The following is a 20,817-nucleotide window of genomic DNA, read 5'->3' on the forward strand; positions in this document are numbered from 1 at the left end:
TCCCTTGCATTGAAGAAAAAGGGTTGGATATATGAGATGGGTTCAAGGATAAAGAGTTTATGTTTCCAGATAGCCCAAGATCAATTTGGAGTTAGAAACTTGTCTAAGTATTTTAGACATTATCTTATAGACAGTGAAGGGACATTAAAGGATTTTGTTTCCATCCAAAGAATGATACCACAATCTGATGATGACAAACATGAGTTGACAAACTACAGCCTGCAAGCCATATCTTTCCTGCTTACTGTTTTTGTGAATAAAGTTATATTGGCACACAGCCATGCTTATTTGTTTATGTGGTGTCAGTGGCTGTGCTAAATGGCAAAGTTGAGTAGTTGCGATAGAGACCATATGGCTTGCAAAGCCCTAGGATATTTACTATCTGGCCTGTTACAAAAATGGTTTACTGACCCCTGGTATACAGAAAATATAAAACTAAAGTCAGGCTACTACAGAAATCCAGATCTGAGGTCAGAAAGGTTTGGTGCCTTTAGTGATGGTGTGGTAAACAGATTTGGAGGAGGTCAGGAAAAAGCTGTTCTAGAGGTTCTGAGGCCTCATGGGATAGATCAGAGAGACTATGTCAAGTAGGTCACACTTTTGATAAAAAGAGAATCAGGATGAAGACATGCAAAAGGAGAATTCCTGGCAAACAGAAAGAAGGGAAGTAAGAGGAAAGCCGTGTCAAGTTACAGAACGGCCAAACATACTAAACTTAATGAAGACGCTGTTATACATCACGATTAGAAAGTAATTGGTGGGAGCAATAGGATGGAAACAGAGAGATAATTTATTGGGATGACTTCTGCATCTGTAAGCAAAGGATTTAGGTAGAGAATAAAAGAGTAAAGATAGAGGAGACCATGTTTTAGAGAGCAAGAATATAAAGTAGAAAGATTAGCCTTAAAATGAAGAAAATCACTTCTTTCTTGAAGAAATGATGATTAGAAGGATAGGTATAGAGGAAATCAAATTGAGGGAAGAGTCAATGGAGAATTTCATGTTGAATGACAATAAAGAAGATAAGTTAGGTCATCTGGTAATAGAGTGGATGAGCACAACTGAAAACCAAGTGACCTAGCTTTAAGTCCTGGCCTAGCTATTAACCATCTGTGAAACATTGGGCAGGTCATGTAATTCTCTGGTTCCCTGTTTCCTCATCCATAAAATAGGAGGGTTGACCTAGGCATTCTAATGTCTGTGATTTTCAGAATGGATTTTCATAAAGGAAAGCTTGAGGTTGTAATCTTCAGGAGCATAGACAAGTGTTGAAACAAGGGTGAAAGTGAAACAAAGAATAGGATAATGGTGTCCTAGTAAATGAGCTTTGGGGGAGAGCCAGGAAGCTCTGATTTGTAGTGTTTGCCCATTTCTGAGATGTGAATACCCCATCCACTTCGCAAAATTCCTGAATATTTAACAGTTGACTGTCTAGACAGGTGCAAACTGAAGCCAGCACATCACTGAACAGATTTGCTAGGTAACAATAAGAATGAGTACCAGATTAGTTACATGCATTTGTCATAGACTAGGTCTAGTGAAGTTCCTTGACAGTATTCGTGGCCCTCAGGAGAAGGCCAGAGACAGTTTAATGAAGCAGTTGGCCAAGTTTGGAATCTAAGAGAATCCAAGTTCTTGGGGGATTGTTGGGGTAGGGGTGGGACAAGAGTTAAAGGAATCCACACTGAGTAGGAACACTGTTGAAGCACACACTGCCTGGGGACCAGAGAATACTCAAAAATTTAATTATAGTTTCTACTGTTACCAGTATAGTGCGTCTTAAGCAAATAGCTAAAGTATATTTTTATTTTTAACTCAATTTAAATGTTGAAGCTTAATTACAATTCTGATAAAGAAAATCCTTCATTTCTAAAGAGAAAAAAACAAGAGTTCATCTATAACTGTATAATGGGAATTCAAGAAATAAAATATACATTGAGAGCAAAACCCTTAGTTCTCAAGTTAACATATTTACTTTTTGAGATTAACTTGAAAAGTTAACAATTTTAAGATTTTTTTAACCCATAGTTTTTAATCTATGATTAAAATGTTTATTATAATTTGTCCAGTAATACATTGTGGCTGACAGAGTTTTTTCTTCTTTACCTAGAAACTAATTTTCCAGTATGGTATTGACTATCTTATAAAGAGATACAGCCTTGATAAAGGTCCCTTTTCACAAGTATTTTAATGAGCTGCATCACTTATAAACATTATCTTTCCTTCACTATAATAATTTTTTTCCCGGAGAATGGCGTGAACCCGGGAGGCGGAGCTTGCAGTGAGCTGAGATCCGGCCACTGCACTCCAGCCTGGGCTACAGAGCGAGACTCCGTCTCAAAAAAAAAAAAATAATAATAATAATAATAATAATAATAATAATTTTTTTCTACCTTATAAAAATGTGTAAACCAATAGATTAATATTGGAAGTAAGTAAAAAACCCATAAATGGATATGGAGACTAATAGTATGCCATCTCGGACTTTTTAAAAATCACTAAAATTTAGATGTAGACATTGATCTTGGATTTATTTCATTTTAGATGGAGTTACAGTTGAATCATTTAAAATTACCATTGAGGCAGTTTTAATAAATAATATATCCCATACCAAATTATTTGTGACAGTTGTCATTTTGAGAAGTCTGAGGATTCTCTAATTAGTCTATTATGCCAGGTAAATTTTATACTTTAAGGTCATTGTAGTCTTCTTATTTACTCAGTACCACTCTTCGGAAGAACTGAGAGTTAGTGAAACTATAGTTTTTTCCCCTACATTTTATAGAAAACAGATTTCACTTTAACCAGTTTAAGCTGTGGCATCATTGATAATATTAGGTGTGCCAGCCATTATGGCCAAACTTTCTTTACCAAGTGATGCTGCATGGAATAGCTAATTGTCGAACTTCTGCAGAAGTTGGATAACAGTTCAAATGTACTCTTGTATCACAGAGTCCAATGAAAAGCAAGAGAGATTGTTTTTCCGCTTGGCTGCCAAACGCTGTGCCTCTGATTCCTGTGTTCCTTTCTATATTCATTTTGAATTGAACATAGAGGTCAATATTTCCTCTTTTTTTCTCCCTACCTCTCCCCTTTATCAACTGTAGGTATTCAGCATGTTTTTGGAAACGCTAGTGGATTTCATACAAGTCCACAAAGATGATCTTCAAGATTGGTTGTTTGTACTGCTGACACAACTACTAAAAAAAATGGGTGCTGATTTGCTTGGATCTGTTCAGGCAAAAGTTCAGAAAGCCCTTGATGTTACAAGGTAATATTTTTTTCATATATTTCAAGTTAACCTGATAATAACTAGGAATATCTAACCCCCATATTAATAGTTCAGATTTCTGAGTCCCTTTGAACAATTTAGATTGCATGGACTCCATTTGAAGATTGTTAATTATGCCCACTCATATCGTATATTTAACGCAACATTTTTCCTTGGGTCAAGCCCTGCATTTCTTTTATAAAAATTGTATTAATATTGGTTGACTAGTTCAAGGTGGTGTTTTATCTTAATTGATATATCAGCAGCTGGGCATGGTGGCTCACACCTGTAATCCCAGCAGTTTGGGAGGTTGAGGCAGGCAGCTCACTTGAGGTCAGGAGTCTGAGACCAGCCTGGTCAAAATGGTGAAACCGTGTCTCTACTAAAAATACAAAAATTAGCCAGGTGTGGTGGCAGGCATCTGTAAGTTCAGCTACTCGGGAGGCTGAGGCAGGAGAATCACTTGAACCCGGGAGGTGGAGGTTGCAGTGAGCTGAGATTGTGCCACTGCACTCCAGCCTGGGCAACAGAGCGAGACTCTGTCTCAAAAGAAAAAGTAAAAAAAAAAGGTATCGGCAATGTAAGGTTGAAGATTGAAGATTTTATTTAGTCTACTATAAAAAGTATTTTCTGTGTATTTAAACAATGTTTTATTATGCATTTAAATATTCTAAATCTCTTTTCAGAAGGTTTTGAACCAATGATACAGTTCTACTTTCTTGTATAGATTGTTGAAATAAGAAACACTTATTTCAAATATCTGTTTACTAGGTTGAGGTGAGTCAGAATTCAGATTTTAGGTGTAGAGAAACATTTCTGAGAATGTTAAGCTTTTTGCTGAATACATTTTTCTGATTAAATCTATAGTTGAGGCAAGATAGGCTATTATTTACTGTAGTGTTGCTTTTTGTTTGTTTGTTTGTTTGGGACGGAGTTTTGCTCTTGTTGCCCGGGCTGGAGTACAATGGCGTAATCTTAGCTCACTGCAACCTCTGCCTCCTGGGTTCAAGTGATTCTTCTGCCTCAGCCTCCAGAGTAGCTGGGATTACAGGCATGCACCACTATGCCTGGCTAATTTTGTATTTTTAGTAGAGACTGGGTTTCTCCATGTTGGTGAGGCTGGTCTCGAACCCCCGACCTCAGGTGATCCGCCCACCTCAGCCTCCCAAAGTGCTAGGAATACAAGCATGAGCCATTGCGCCCAGCCTGTGGTGTTGCTTTTTAACCCAGTACTGAGTACAAATTCAGATGTTCATATTCTTCTGAGGATGCATTTATTGTATACTATACCAGATGGTTTATACCACATGCAGATACTACTTCATGGATGTTTTTTGGATGACATTATGTTTGGTATTAAGCATAGTCTTTTGCTATTACATGCGTACTTGCTAACTAAATTTTTGTTTTGCTTTGCTTTGTTCTCGTTTCAGAGAATCTTTTCCAAATGATCTTCAGTTCAATATTCTAATGAGATTTACAGTTGATCAGACCCAAACACCAAGCTTAAAGGTAAAAATTTGAGATCTTTTGAAGACATTATAAGGAATTGAAATATTTATTAATAAAGTTATGTTGATATTTGTATTTCTGTCACATGAGAAGCTGTTCAATCAGTGGGTTTTGTTTTTATAAACTTTCAGACAGTCAAGCCAGCACTTCGGGACCAGCTTCACTCTTTTTGGAGCTCCAAGGTTTTATTGTTTTTGTTTTCATTTGCATTATTTCTTTTCTTAACTCTCTGCAGTGTTTGCATCTATATTCAACTACTAACCTTTGTAAGCCTTTTACGCATGCACATATTTGATTTCAAATGTTATTTAAATGCAATGCCAGACTCTGAGTCTTTTGGAGAAACTTAATGGTAATACACATTTGGAAGGCATCACAGTATTGCCATCTAACCCTAAGCTGGTAATGCAAACGCACTCTATAAAGTCTTATCTAATTTTATGTTTGTGATTTCCCATTACTTTTTTTTTTTTTTTTTAAGTGTCAGGCATTTTAACAGGTATTTTAGGCAAAATGTCAGTTTTGCCTATGTATTAACTAAACACAAATTTTTAAATTTAACCTCAGTCCCTTTCTTCAATTATCCTTAACTGAAATAGTAAGTTTTTTTCTGATGTATGCGTAACATTTGGAGTTATAATTAACTTTCTCATTTGTTACATACACACATTTTCCAGTTAATGTGAAAACTAAGTGGATTCCAATTTGTGATTTAAAATGATGATTAAATTTTACATAAAAGAAAAAAATTAATGTACAAGAATAGCTCGTGAATTCTTTACTAAAGGGTTTTTTTAGTGAGTTTTATTAAATGAGATTAAAGTCAGGGAAATAACAAGCATATGTACTTACACAAGTCCTTTATTTTTCTGCTCTATCCTGCACGAAACATATTTCTACAAGCATTACTGCCCAGGATTGATTTTTCCCTTAAGTTTCTGAATGCAATTGTGCCTCAGAATCACAATTATGTTTCTTATCAGGGTTGACTTTGTAAACCGAAAAGTGTCTGAGACAAGTCTCAATCAATTTAGAGTTTGCCAAGATCGAGGATGCATCCAGGAGAAAGAGATACAAGCTACAGTAGGGTCTGTGGCCTGTGCTTTCTTCCAGAGAAGGCTTTGAGGACTTTAATATTTGAAAGAGAAAGAGCCAGCAGAAGGGGAAAGAGGAACAGTCAGGCATTCATCTAGTGTTCAGTAAATCTGATCTTACATAAGAGAAAGTAAACATAGAGTAGAGGAAGAAGTCAAATATGTGTTTGTCTCTGGGTGAGTGGGGGATGATTTCTAGTCTCATCATTGTCCTCTACCTGTGAAGATAAACTGTTAATTTACATTGTCAGCATGAGGGAGACCACCTGAAGAGCTGTGTAGCCTTCTATCTTGCAGCTGTCTGTGTATGAACAAATGGGAGGCAGTTTTTTGGATGACTCAGTTCCCAAGCCTAACTTTTCCCTTTGGCATAGGCCATTTTATTTTCCTTTCACAACTTACACTCAATATAATGTTGTTTTCTTAGAGCTGCTAGGGGAAAGAGGTTTCATCTGTTTGATTTTGAAAAGGGACTTGCAGAAGAGTAATTTACTTGATATTATTAATAGATATTTTTGAACTCAAAATGACCAAGGCATTGTGCTAGGTGTTCCTGGGAATATAAAGTTTGTAATTTTATCATTATTAACTATAATATATAATAAACTCTAAACAGTAATAAAAGTTATGATATAGGTACCTGTAGTGGTGTTCAGGTGCTACTGAAATGTATGTAGAGTTAACTAGGTGTGGTAGTTCATGCCCATAGTCCTAGCTACTCAGGAGGTGAGGCAAGAGGATTGCATGAACCCAGGAGTTGAGGTTACGGTGAGCTCTAATCACACCACTGCACTCCAGCCTGGGAGCCTCTTTTTTTTAAGAGACAGAGTGAGACCCTGTCTGTTAAAAAAAAAAAAGAAAGAAAGAAAAAAGAAGAAGTGAAGAAAGAAAAAAAGTAGAAAATGTATATAGAGATGTTTCATGGGCCAGTGCAAATGAAGGTCTAAACCAGCTTAAATAAGGGTGAGGCTGGACACAGTGGCTCACACCTGTACTCCCAGCACTTTGGGAGGCTGAGGCAGGTGGATCACTTGAGGTCAGGAGTTTGAGACCAGCCTGGCCAACATGGAGAAACCCTGTCTCTACTGAAAATACAAAAATTTACCAGGGGTGATGTTGGGCGCCTGTAGTCCCAGCTACTTGGGAGGCTGAGGCAGGAGACATCGCTCAAACCCAGGAGGCGGAGGTTGCAGTGAGCCAAAATCATGCCACTGCTTTCTAGCTTGGGAGACAGAGTGAGACTCGGTCTCAGAAAAGCAAATAAATAAAAATAAGGTGTTGATAGTTGAGTTCAGAAGGAGAATAAGTTGCAGGAGACTTGAAGAGAAAGACAAAGCAAAGATTAAAATGAGATATGCACAAATTAAAATTAACTTTCCTATTGGAAAATATTATACTGGAAACTGGAATCACAAGATTGTTTCTCTAAAAGCCTAAGTTATTTATAAATACGTATTTAATATAGATAATAGATATATTAGCAAATCCATGAAGGAAAATCACTTTTTGGCTGGGCATGTTGGCTCAGGCATGTGATCCCAGCACTTTGGGAGGCCGAGATAGGTGGATCATCTGAGGTCAGGAGTTCGTGACCAGGCTGGCCAACATGGTGAAACCACGTCTCTACTAAAAATACAAAAAGTTAGCCAGGCGTGGTGGCATGCACCTGTAATGCCAGTTACTCGGGAGGCTGAGGCAGGAGAATCGCTTGAACCCAGGAGGTGGAAGTTGCAGTGAGCCGAGTCTTTGCCACTGCCCTCTAGCCTGGATGGCAGAGTGAGACTCCATCTCAGAAAAAAAAGAAAATCACTTTTCAACTCTTACATCAGTGTTTAGAATAGCAGGGAAAAGTTATATTGGAGCCATACCTTATGCCAAAAATAAAACCAGCTTTCAAGTGGGTGACAGGATTATGTATAAAAATTTTTAACAGATTATAGAAAACCACACGTAACTTGAGTATCAGATCTAGAAAATTTTTTTATTTATCTTTCAGATAAATGATGGACATTTATATAAAATTTTACATCTCTTTTCGAGTGTAATGTGATTACATGTCAAGAGGAAGAAATGGGGGGAAATGGCAATACAAAGTGATTTTATTTGAATTAGTAATACTTTAAAGATAAATGTAATTTTTGCTGACCTCTTTTTCTGGGTTTCACAAACAAATTAAAGAATTTCACATCCCTTAGCAGCTAGATTGTTTTTCCTTCTCTGAAAAAGAATGCATGTTTGCTGTGTTAAAATTATAAACTAGGTATAATCTAGTAAAATATCCTGATAAATATACATGTTCAAATGATTATATATGTATTGTGGTTATGTTGCCTGTTAGTATAGTAAACACATACTTTCTGTGAAACCCTTGTAAAATTTTGCATGACGATAAATTGCCAAAGCACTGCATTAATTGAATCTCACATAGTGTTAATAAATATATTCAGTTATCGATGGTGGCAAATTATAAACAAAATATATTGATGTTCATTTTTTGATTTAACATAGTCATCTTCCATCTATTAACACTGAGAGAGGATGACATTGCTTCAGGAATTCAGAATATTGGCCAGGGAATGGTGGCTTTTACCTATAATCCCAACGCTATGGGAGGCCAAGGTGGGCAGATCACTAGAGCCCAGGAGTTCGAGACTAGCCTGGGCAACATGGCAAAACCCCATCTCTACAAAAAAAATTTTTTAATTAGCTGGACGTGGTGGTGCATGCCTGTGATCTCAGCTACTCGGGAAGCTAAGGTGGGAGGATCACTTGAGTTGGGATGTCGAGGCTACCAGTGAGTTGAGATCACACCACTGCATTCCATCCTGGGTGACAGAGTGAGACCTTATCTCAAAAAAAAAAAAAAAAAAACAGAATATTATGTGCTATCATAATTTAATTGTGCCTGGTACTTTAAAACTAACCAGAAATCTCTTTTCCTGTCTACTACACATTTCTGATGGCTAATAGGTTAACTTTTGGTTTTTTCAATAAATTTATTTAAAGTTACAAATATGCCTTTTAATTGACAAGTAAAAATTCTATATATTATGGCATATAACATGTTTTGATATATGTATACATTGTGGAATGGCTAAATCAAGTTATTTAACGTTTGTATTACCTCATAAGTGTATCTTTTTTTGTGGCGAGAACACAAAATTCACTCTTTTATCAATTTTCAAATATACCATATATTGTTCTTAACTATAGTCACCATGATGTACAGGTCTCTTTTTGTTGTTGCTGATTATTTATCAAGAGAAACTGTTTCTTACCCCACATATTCATAATTCATAGTTCAGAAACACAAGTTAGTTACAAACTTCTAGGTCATTCAGCCTGAAGAAATTCTTTATATTCCATAATCCCTTTGCACCCTGGAAGATACCAGCCTTTCTCATCTCCTCAAAATCTTTCATGGAATCATAATTTCCATAGAAATCTTCATGTGCCTTCTTTCCTGGTTTAGCTACAGCAAACTTATAAAGAGCTGCTACCCCCAGGGATACAATGAATGCTCCTACAATATGAAATTGCAGACATTTGGCCAGAAGACCGTGCATCTGAGATTTCATCATAGCACTGGGAGCCATGGTAGTTGCTGTCCTTGATATCTATGTCAGCCTCTACACCAACATCTTCCTGGCCGATGGAGAAATCGTATCTCTTAAACCTATTACTCCTGTCTAACTAAAATGCTGTGCCTTTTGACCAACATCTCTCCAGTCCCCTACCCTCCATTTTACTCTCTGTTTCTATAAATTTGACTTTTTTTTACATGCTGCTTGTAAATGAGATCATACAGTATTTGTCTATGTCTGGCTTATTTCATTTAACATATTGTCCTCCAGGTTTATCTTCATTATCACAAACAACAGAATTTCCTTTATAAGGCTGACTAGTATTCCATTGTGTATATATATATACACCACAGTTTCATTATCTTTTCAGCCATTGATAGACACTTACGTTGATTACTTTTTTTTTTCCTGAGGCAGAGTTTCGCTCCTGTTGCCCAGGCTGGAGTGCAGTGGTGTGACCTCAGTTCACTGCAACTCCGCCTCCCAGGTTCAAGAGATCTCCTGCCTCAGCCTCCCGAGTAGCTGGGATTACAGGTGCCCACCACCACGCCCAGCTAATTTTTGTATTTTTAGTATAGACAAGGTTTTACCACGTTGGCCTGGCTGGCCTTGACCTCCTGACATTAGGTGATCCGCCTGCCTCGGCCTCCCAAAGTGCTGGGATTACAGGCGTGAGCCACTGCGCCTGGCTGATTCCATATCTTGGTATTATGAGTAATGCTGCAGTGAACATGGAAGTGCAGATGTCACTTCCACATTGTGATTTCATGTCCTTTGGGTATATACCCACTATGGAATGCTAGATCATATGGTGGTTCTATTTCTAATTTTTTGAGGAACCTCCATATTATTTTCCATAATGGCAGTACTAATTTACATTTCCACCAGCATTGTGGAAGAGTTTCATTTTCTCCACATCATCACCAACACTTATCTTTCATCTTTTTGATAACAGTCATTCTAACAGGTGTGAGGTGAATATCTCAAATGTGGTATTAGTTTGCCTTTCCCTGATGAATACTGATATTGATCATTTTTCCATACACCTGTTGGCCATTTGTATGTCTTTCTTTGAGAAATGTCTATTCGGATCCTTTGCCCATTTTCTAAACAGTTTATTTGTTTTCTTGCTATTGAGTCATGTGAGTTTCTTATATATTTTGAATGTTAACCGCTTATCAGATGTATGGTTTACAGTACAATATTTTCTCCCATTTTGTAGTTGTCTCTTCACTCTGTTGATTGTTTCCTTTGCTGTGCAGAAGCTTTTTAGTTTGATGTAATCTCATTTGTCTATTTTTGCTTTTGTTGACTGTGTAGAGTTATAAATACTTCTTAAAATTCGTTATGAAAGAAAAATGTAATTTGATCTCTTTTTTTAACTGGAAGGAGGAAGGGGAAAATGTACACGTGTCAGAACCTTATTTTAATATTTTACTCCCGTGAATTTATTCAGTATGGCACTTCCCAGAGACCTTATTTCGCCTGAGTGACAAAAATGACATTAAAATCAATACTAAGGGAAGAAAAAGCATAGAAAAACATATTACCTTTAAATTTGACAATTTCTTCTCAAGTTTCAATCATACATTTAAACCTTCGTTATTCTAAGTCAGCAAATTAGCATTTAATATGTGTTCAGCATCCTTGCTGTATCCAAGGACTGTGTACTGTGTCATGTGCTGTTTCTTAAGTGCCCAGGTAGAACATGGTGACTTTAGTTAATAACAATGTATTGTATACTTGAAAATTGCTAATGAGGGGATATGGAATGGGGAGCTGTAGGTCAAAGTGTACATAGTTGCAGATCTATAGGATGAATAAGTCTAGAGATCTAACAGACAACATGAAGACCATAGTTCATAATATTGCGTTATATGTGGGATTTTTGCTAAAAGAGTAGATTTTAGGTGCTCTTGCTACACACACAAAAGGGGTAACTGAGATAATGGATTCATTGATTTGCTTGACTATAAGAAACATTTCACTATGTATATGTATATCAAAACTTGTACACATTAAATATATAAAACTTTAAAATTGAATTTATAAAAAGAAAATTGCCAAGAGAATAGATTTTAAGTGTTCTCACCACAAAAAAAATAAGTATATGAAGTAATGCATTTATTAATTAGCTCAATTATAGCCATTCCACAGATACATATATTTCAAACATCTGCCTTCCGTGCACCTACACATCAAGAATTACTGGGAGAATAGGCCGGGCACGGTGGCTCATGCCTGTAATCCCAGCACTTCGGGAGACTGAGGTGGGCAGATCATGAGGTCAGGAGTTCGAGACCAGCATGGCCAACATGGTGAAACCTCGTCTCTGCTAAAAATACAAAAAATTAGCTGGGTGTAGCGCCTGTAATCCCAGCTACTCGGGAGGCTGAGGCAGGAGAGCTGTTTGAACCCAGGAGGCGGAGGTTGCAGTGAGCCAAGATTGTACCATTGCACTCCAGCCTGGGCAACAGGGTGAGACTCTGTCTCAAAAAAAAAAAAAAAAAAAAAAAAAAAAAAATATATATATATATATATATATATATAAACCTACACAGAACATTTTTATCCACAGAGGTGTTGTCTTTTCTTCAGTGGTACTTGTGTAACTCATTTTTGTGACAGTTCTTTTGGAAGGCAGGTCTAACAACTGGTAGACTCACTAAGGAACCTCATCTCATTATGTGAGTCTGTGTTTAACAACAACAACAAAAACAACTATATTGCCCACCTTGATTGCTACCTTGATTTGCCATACCTTTTTTTTTTAAAACACTTTGGTTCATTTTCCCAAAAACAAAATTACAGAGTTAATAAAGACTAGCTCCCTGTGAGGCTGGCCAAGAGTCAGCCATAAGCTCTGAGGGCTGATTTAAGGAAATGTTTATAATCTTGTCAAGATAGTCTTCAGCAGTTGTTCAAACCTTGGGAATGAAACACCTGGGACCTCGAAGTTCTGATTGTGTGTGAAAAACAAAAGTCATCAACACTGTCATATACTTGTACCTCAGGTAGGTAGGTGATTGTATCACGTGGCTGGGCATGATGGCTCATGCCTGTAATCCCAGCTCTTTGGGAGGCGGAGCTGGGAGGATTGCTTGAGGCCAGGAGCTCAAGACCAGCCTGGCCAACATAGTAAGACCCTTTCCGTATATAAAAAAATAATCATCATCATCACCTGATTATTTTTGAAATGTTCTCTAGTGTCTCACAATAACCATCTTTCTGTCCTTTCTCTTTGTGCTTTCCTCTGCAGGTGAAGGTTGCTATCCTTAAATACATAGAAACTCTGGCCAAACAGATGGATCCAGGAGATTTTATAAATTCCAGTGAAACTCGCCTAGCAGTGTCTCGGGTCATCACTTGGACAACAGAACCCAAAAGTTCTGATGTTCGGAAGGTATGTTTTAATATGAGGTTTAGAAGATAAATTGGGAAAGCAAGTCAGTTATTGTGGATTGCCAGTGAAGTAAGCTAATATTTTCAGCACCTTAGCAGTTAGCAGTGAGTTATGAAGAGCTTTTTAAAAAAATCTTTAAAATTGTTTCAAATTTTACCCAATTAATGTGAGTGTAATTTTCAAACCTAGAATCAAAAGTAGCTGCCCTTACAACGATTCTCACTCTAATTTTATAGCCATTCAGAATATTTCAAATCATTCCCCTTGCATTTACCTATACATTTCAAATAAGAGCTTACACTATTGTTTGATTTATCAATTTTTAGACTTTTTTTAATCTATTGATAAATGTAGACATTAGGTATATCCATCTATCTTGATAAGTGAGGACTTAGCTTTCTCATACTTTCTGTATCCTTTCTAAGGTATTCATAAAATACTTATGAATCAATTACTAGTTGTCAGTAGAAAAGATTTACATTTGACTATGCAGGTATTCACTTCTATACCAAGTGATTTGCGACTGCTTTCTTTCTTATAGAAATGTTATTTGTCCTGGAGTTGATAATTTGCCTTGCTTTTTCATTTGCCTACTTTTTTTTTTTCAAAGTATCATAATATTTTCAACATCTCTGCTATATGTGTATGGCTATTATTTTTCACATGCTCAAAAACATAGATTAAACTTATTTTATTTTCTAGAGAGCTCCTTCCTAGACATTCTGTTGTTTTCTCCAGTTTTGACATGTTTCTCCCGAGGCCTGCTGCACACACGTCTGCCTGCAATTTCTCTTGAGCATCTTCCTGAGACTTATCTTCATCCCTGTTTACTTCTTGCATCTTTTTTTTTTTTTTTTTGAGACAGAGTCTCGCTTTTTCACCTAGGCTGGAGTGCAGTGGCATGATATTGGCTCACTGCAACCTCCACCTTCCAATTCAAGTGATTCTCATGCCTCAGCCTCCTGAGTAGCTGGGATTACAGGCACCTACCACCACACCCAGCTAATTTTTGTATTTTTAATAGAGATGGGGTTTCACCATATTGGACCAAGCTGGTCTCAAACTCCTATCCTCAAGTGATCTGCCCACCTCGGCCTCCCAAAGTGCTGGGATTACAGACGTGAGCCACTGCACCCAGCCTGTTTCTTGCATCTTGTATTTACTTCTATTTACTTTCTTTTCTGGTGAATCATTTCCATCAACATTTGCTGCAAAAGGAGTACACATAGGCCGTACGCAGTTGGCTCAAGCCTGTAATCTCAACACTGGTAGGCTGAGGCAGGGGGATTGTCTGAGCTCAGGAGCTTGAGACCAGCCAGAGCAACGTGGCGAAACCCTATCTCTACTAAAAAATATTAAAAAGTGGGTGCAATGGCATGCACCTGTAGCCCTAAGCTACCTGGGAGGCTAAGGTGGGAGGATCACTTGAGCCCAGGAGGTCGAGGATGCAGTGAGAAAGATCATGCCACTGCACTCCAGCCTGGGTGACAGAGTGAGACCCTATCTAAAAAAAAAAAAAAAGTACACAGAATATACATTTTTTGTGATCTTTATTTCCAGTGACGAGCACTGCACCCAACAACAGAAGAATATTCTTCTCAAGTACACTTGGAACATTCTGCATGCTAGGCCATGAAACAAATCTCAATAGATTAAAATGCTAGAACTAATACACAGTATGTTCTCTGACCACAATAGAATGAAATTAGAGTCAATAATAGAAAGGAGTTTGGAAAATCGACAGACAGCTCACTCTTAAGTAATCAGTGGGCCGAAGAGGAAATCAAAAGAGAAATAAGAAAATACACTGAGAAATACATTGAGATGAATGAAAATGAGGACATGGCATACCAAAATGTATGGGATAAAGCTAAAGCAGTGGTTCTAGGGAAATTTGTCACTCTTAATGCCTACAATAAAAAGATAGCTCTCAAATCAGTAAAATCAGTAATCCAATTCACCACCGTAACACACTGGAAAAAGAAAAGCGTACTAAACCTGAAGATAGCAAAAGGGAGGATATAATCAAGATAAAAGCAAAAGTTAATGAAATAGAGACTGGGAAAACCAGTGAAACCAAAAGCTGGTTCTTTGGAAAGATCAACGAAATTGACAAACCTTTAGCTAAACGTATCAGGGTAAAAAGAGAAAACATTCAAATTACTAGAATTATAAATGTACTGGGTGTGGTGGCTCACACCTGTAATCCTAACACCTGGGTGTGTGGTGGCTCACACCTGTAATCCCAAGGTGGGAGGATCACTTGAGGCTGGGAGTCCGAGACCAGCCTGAGCAATATGACCTCATCTATGCAAAAAAATTCAAAATTAGGTGGGTATGGTGGTGCCTGCCTTTAGTCCTAGATACTCAAAAGACTGAAGCAGGAAGATCACTTGAGCCAAGGAGTTCAAGGGTGCAGTGAGCGATGATCGTGCTGCTGCACTCCAGCCTGGATGATAGTGAGACTCCCAACTCAAAAAAAAAATGAAACCGTAGTCGTTATCTATTGTAGTAGGAAATCACTAGAAAATGTCTCAAGCTGATAATGAAGAAATAATTGTATAGGCCTGTCAATCCTATCAGTAAAAACAAGCATTACAAAAGGGGACTCTGGAAAGCTGAAAAGGGGAATTAAGATTTATAAAATGATGGTCAGGCACAGTGGCTCACGCCTGTAATTCCAGCACTTTGGGAAGCCGAGGCAGATGGATCATGAGGTCAGGAGAGCAAGACCATCCCGGATAACATGGTGAAACCCTGTCTCTACTAAAAATACAAAAAATTAGCTGGGTATGGTGGCACACGCCTTTACTCCCAGCTATTCAGGAGACTGAGGCGGGAGAATGGCCTGAACCCAGGAGGCAGAGGTTGCAGTGAGCCGAGATCGCAGCACTGCACTCCAGCCTGGGCAACAGAACGAGACCCTGTCTCAAAAAAAAAAAAAAAAAAAAAAAATATATATATATATATATATATATATATATAAAATGTTTTCTAAAACTGTTTTTTAAAATCTGTAAATATGTATTTGATTTAAAGACTTAAAAATTATTTTAATATGACTACTGAGCTTACAAAAAAATCTTAGGTGAAATGAACAAATTCCTAGAAAGATACAAACTACCAAAACTGACTCAAGAAGAAGTAGATAGTATGAATAGAACTATAACAGGAAATTGATCCAGTATTCAAAAACTATGCACAGGCCAGGCACAGTGGCTCACACCTGTAATCCCAGCACTTTGGGAGGCTGAGGCAGGTGGATTGCCCGAACCCAGAAGAGACTAGCCTGGGTAACATGGTGAAACCTTGTCTATACAAAAATTTAATTGAGTGTGGTGGCATACGTCTGTAGTCCCAGCTACTCGGGAGGCTGGGGTAGGAGGATCATTCGAGTCCGGGAGGTCGACGCTGCAGTGAACTGTGATCACACCACTGCACTCCAGCCCGAGTGACAGAGCAGCACCCCATCTCAAAAAAAAAAACATAAAATAAAACTGCAGGAAGAAAAGCCCAGGCTCAGATGGCTTCATTGGTGGTAAATTCCACCAAACAATTAATAGCAATTCTTCACACATTCTTCCAAACAAGCAGAAGAGGAAGGAATACTTCCCAGTGTATTCTGTGAGACCAGTTTTATTCTGATACCAAAACTAGACAGAGACATCACACATCAAAAAAACACTACAGACCAGCATCTCTTTATGAATATGAATGCCTTAATCTTCAACAAAATGCTGGCAAGCCAAATTTAACAACATATATAAAAGAATTATATACCATGACTCTGTTAGTACGTTTTCATGCTGCTGATAAATACATATTTGAGACTGGGCAATTTACAAAAGAAACGTTAAATTGTACTTAGTTTCATGGGACTCGGGAAGCCTCACAATCATGGCAGAAGCCAAGGAGGAGCAAATAATGTCTTACGTGGATGTCAGCAGGCAAAGAGAGAGAGAATGAGCCAAGTGAAATGGGTTTCCCCTTATCAAATCATCAGATTCGTGAGACTTATTCACTACCACAAGAACAGTGTGGTGGAAACCACCCCCATGATTCAGTTGTCTCCCACGGGGTCCCTCCAACACGTGGGAATTATGGGAGTATAATTCAAGATGAGATTTGGGTGGGGACACAGAGCCAAACCATATCAATGACCAAGAGGGGTTTATCCCAGGAATGTAAGGTTAGATTAGCATCCAAAAATCTATTAATGTAATATACCATATCAATAGTAAAAATACAAAAACCACATAATCATCTCAATAGACACAGGAAAATAAAACACTTAAAACAGGAATAAATCTTCATGAACTCGGATTTGTCAGTGGATCCTTCGATATGGTATCAGAAGCTTAGGCAACAAATGGAAAAACAGATAAGTTGGATTTCATCAAAATTTCAATTTTGTGATAGTCCAAGAACAAGAATACTGATGTGACTATAGAAATTATTGGCACATTTTTAAGTCACGGAGTAATATGATTTATGTTTTTAAAGATTATGCTGTCTGATGTGACAAAAATGGACTAGTATAAGGGAGAAGAAAGAAGAAAAGGTAGAGCTGATACTGAAAGGAGCCTAAGTCCTCATCTGTTGTAGGAAATCACTAGAAAATGTCTCAAGCTGATCAATGAAGAAATAATTTTATAAACCTATGAATCCTAACTATTTGTAAAAGCAAGCATTACAAAAGGGAACTCTGGAGAGCTAAACAATGGAATTGAGATTTATAAAACCTTTTCTAAAACTGGTTTTTAAAAATCTGTATATATGTATTACTTTGATAGAAAGACTACAAATAGAAATTTGTATTTCTACAAAAAAGAAATATGAAATATATCTAGTAAAACAAATATGACATTAGGAAATTTAAACCACAAGAAAGGAACGATACGATCAAAATACACTAACGCTATGTATTTTATGTCATGTGGTGTTCGTACAGAAATAGAGAAATAGATCAATGGAACATGAAGGAAGGTCCAGAGACACTTAGGTTTATATAGGAGATTAGTTCATTATACAAGTGTCACTTCAAGTCATGAGGAAAGGATATACTCATTGGTAAAGGGTTTGGGAGCAATTGGGATGTCTGTCCCTACAGGGGAAATAAAGCTGAATCTCCAAACCAAAGTAAACTAGATGGAATAAAGTGTATATTAACACTTACTAGTTCATTTGCTCAAGTTTACTTGTGGTCCATTCAATGTGGTGGTTCCAAAAAAAGTATGAGATCGTAACTTTTGTTTTCAAACTGCAAATATTAATAGCTTTATTTAAGCACTATTAACATGTTAGATACCCAGAGTATATACCCACACAACTTATACTTTTTTGTTTTTAACAAAATGTGCTCATATTATAGCACTCCTTTTTTTTTTTTTTTTTTTTTCCCTTCCCTTTTGAGATTAAGTCTCAGTCTGTCTCCCAGGCTGGAGTGCAGTGGCACGATCTCTGCTCACTGCAACTTCCACTTCCCAGGTTCAAGAGATCCTCTGGCCTCAGCCTCCCAAGTAGCTGGGATTACAAGCACACACCACCACACCCAGCTAATTTTTGTATTTTTAGTAGAGATGAGGTTTCATCATGTTAGCCAGACTGGTCTCAAACTCCTGACCTCAAGTGATCCACCTGCCTTTGCCTCCCAAAGCGCTGGGATTACAGGTGTGAGCCATTGCACCTGGCCTGTTAGAGCAGTCTTATATTTTTTCTTCAACAGTATATAATAGACCTTTCTCAATTTCTACATTGAGAGCTATATCATCTTCCAAGATTGTGTTGTATAGTATTCCATCGTTCCAATATAACATAATTTAACCATTCCCCTTAGTGTTCTATATTCAGGTGTATTTTTCATAGAGTGGGTTCAGAAAGGTCCAAAATGAAGTGTGCAGATTTGGATACAAGTCATGTGATCATAAATGATTTGAGTTTCTCCTTAATTAAGTGTATAATTTGAATTTCAAAGTTTGGCTTTTAGTAATGCAGTTGATTACTTCAGAAGCAGAAAAGAATTGTATAACTTTTCTTAACTGATATGAGTAAGCTGTATTTTGTTCCCATTTCCACAGAACATACTTTAGCTTCAAATTGTAGAGTTGTTATGTTAACTGCTTGTGAGAAGATTAGATATTATTTCTCCTTGTAATCGTTTATTGGAAAAACTAAAATACTGTAGTAGTATGTAACAGAGTAACCCTGGAAACCATCATGGTTAACTTTTCCGTTGTCTGTTAGGTAATATTTGTTACGCTTTTCATATTCCCTTCTTACCTTCAAAAAAACTGGTAGGTTAATTTTTTTTTTTCCTTCCAGCAAAACAGTTTGAAAGCAAATAAGAATATCTTCCTTTTCCTTTTTGGGAAAGATGGTCAAGCTTCATGCTATTGAACAGCAATGTAGGGGAAGAAAATGGTCTCGTTTGAGTAACAAAAATATATTCATGTACTGTATGCCTTTGTTTTTTAGGCAGCACAGTCAGTACTGATTTCATTATTTGAACTCAATACCCCAGAGTTTACAATGTTATTAGGAGCTTTACCAAAAACTTTTCAGGATGGTGCTACGAAGCTTCTTCATAATCACCTTCGAAACACTGGCAATGGAACCCAGGTAATTCTTACTTATTTTCTTGGCTGTTATATAATGTGATGGTTGATTTAACAATAATTGCTTTCTTTTATACGAGGTAAACTTGATCCTTAATATATAATTTTTGCATCTTTATTTGGCAGCATTTCCTGAGCAGAATTAAATATTGTCTTGGAAGAATCCCTATGCCTGTCCTGTTCATATAATATTATAATTTGTGTACATTAGGATGGTGGTAAACAGTGGCCAGGTATGAACAAGAAGAGCAAAATGTGAGCAAAACATAGATGAGAGCACCAGCTGGAAGCCATTAGAATCAGGACATGCTCTTTAGATGAACCAATTCTTGTTTGAGGACTAACAGGGATGACTTATTCCAGGGTTAGCAAATAAGATTCGAAGGAGGTAGTGCTTTAAGAAGTGTGGTCACATTAAATGATCGCAGGTTTGTCAGTCCGTTTATACTTGGATGTGCAGGAATTTGTTTTGAAGAAGTAAGTTCTGAGTAAATGAAACATTGAAATATGTATATTTATGTGTATACATATATATTTTACTCGTATGTAATAATTTATATGCCTAAAGAATTGAACTAAAGCATTAAAAAGAAAGACATTTGATAGCAAATAAAAGAGATACACTGATGGCAGGCTTAAAGTCTGAGGAGGGTTAAAAGTAATCCTAAAACAATTTCTTGTGAACCAGAGTCAGTCATCTTTTTAAAGGGAGTAGGGATTATTTTATCATATCTTAAGAATAAATGTATTAGTATGACCAGATTTAACTCGCTTGGTGTAAAGCAAAGTCAAGGAGGGATAAAATTTGAGCATTAGTAATGGTTAGAAGAAGGAAATTAGCTCAGAACAGGAAGCTACTTTAAAATTATATTCAATCCTTGAGGGAAAGGATGTTGATAATATTTGAGAACAGGTAGCAGGTGAGAACAGAAAAAGACTAAAGAGTTATATTACTAAATAGGGAGAAATTTTCCCCCTGGAAACCAGACATAAGTACATGAATATTTAAAATATTAACCTGTAAATATGGCCCTTTAATATGGTTCAACCTCATGTTTGTGTTAAGTGAACTTACCTGTAATATGTTAATATTTCTTTGACTCCCTTCATCAGAGTTCCATGGGGAGTCCTTTGACAAGACCAACACCACGATCACCAGCTAACTGGTCCAGTCCTCTTACTTCTCCTACCAATACATCACAGAATACTTTATCTCCAAGGTAATAAAAGGATGATTTTTCATGATGGTTTGTATTTGTAAATTCCCTTTTTTTTTTTTTTTTTTTTTTTTTTTTGAGGCAGAGTCTTGCTCTGTCCCCCAGGCTGGAGTGCGGTGATA

The 20,817-nt window shown here is 37.1% G+C and overlaps 1 protein-coding gene across 50 annotated transcripts in view; it reads left to right on the forward strand.

The window, feature by feature from the left end:
* The window catches only part of CLASP2 (cytoplasmic linker associated protein 2), a 218,406-nt gene that overhangs the window by 146,279 nt on the left and 51,310 nt on the right, over positions 1-20,817 (forward strand). For 45 of the 50 annotated variants that reach the window (XM_005545510.4, XM_045387099.2, XM_015444979.3 and 42 more), the window contains 5 exons: positions 3,108-3,271; positions 4,705-4,783; positions 12,721-12,864; positions 19,339-19,482; positions 20,592-20,698. In XM_005545510.4, coding sequence (XP_005545567.3) covers positions 3,108-3,271; positions 4,705-4,783; positions 12,721-12,864; positions 19,339-19,482; positions 20,592-20,698 — 638 coding nt within the window. Of the gene's footprint in view, positions 1-3,107; positions 3,272-4,704; positions 4,784-4,914; positions 4,966-12,720; positions 12,865-19,338; positions 19,483-20,591; positions 20,699-20,817 lie in introns of all 50 variants that reach the window. The other 5 variants (XM_005545504.4, XM_065539763.1, XM_065539767.1 and 2 more) reach the window with 1 other exon arrangement.

Source organism: Macaca fascicularis, chromosome 2 (assembly GCF_037993035.2).
Source record: "Macaca fascicularis isolate 582-1 chromosome 2, T2T-MFA8v1.1".
Lineage (NCBI taxonomy): Eukaryota > Metazoa > Chordata > Mammalia > Primates > Cercopithecidae > Macaca > Macaca fascicularis.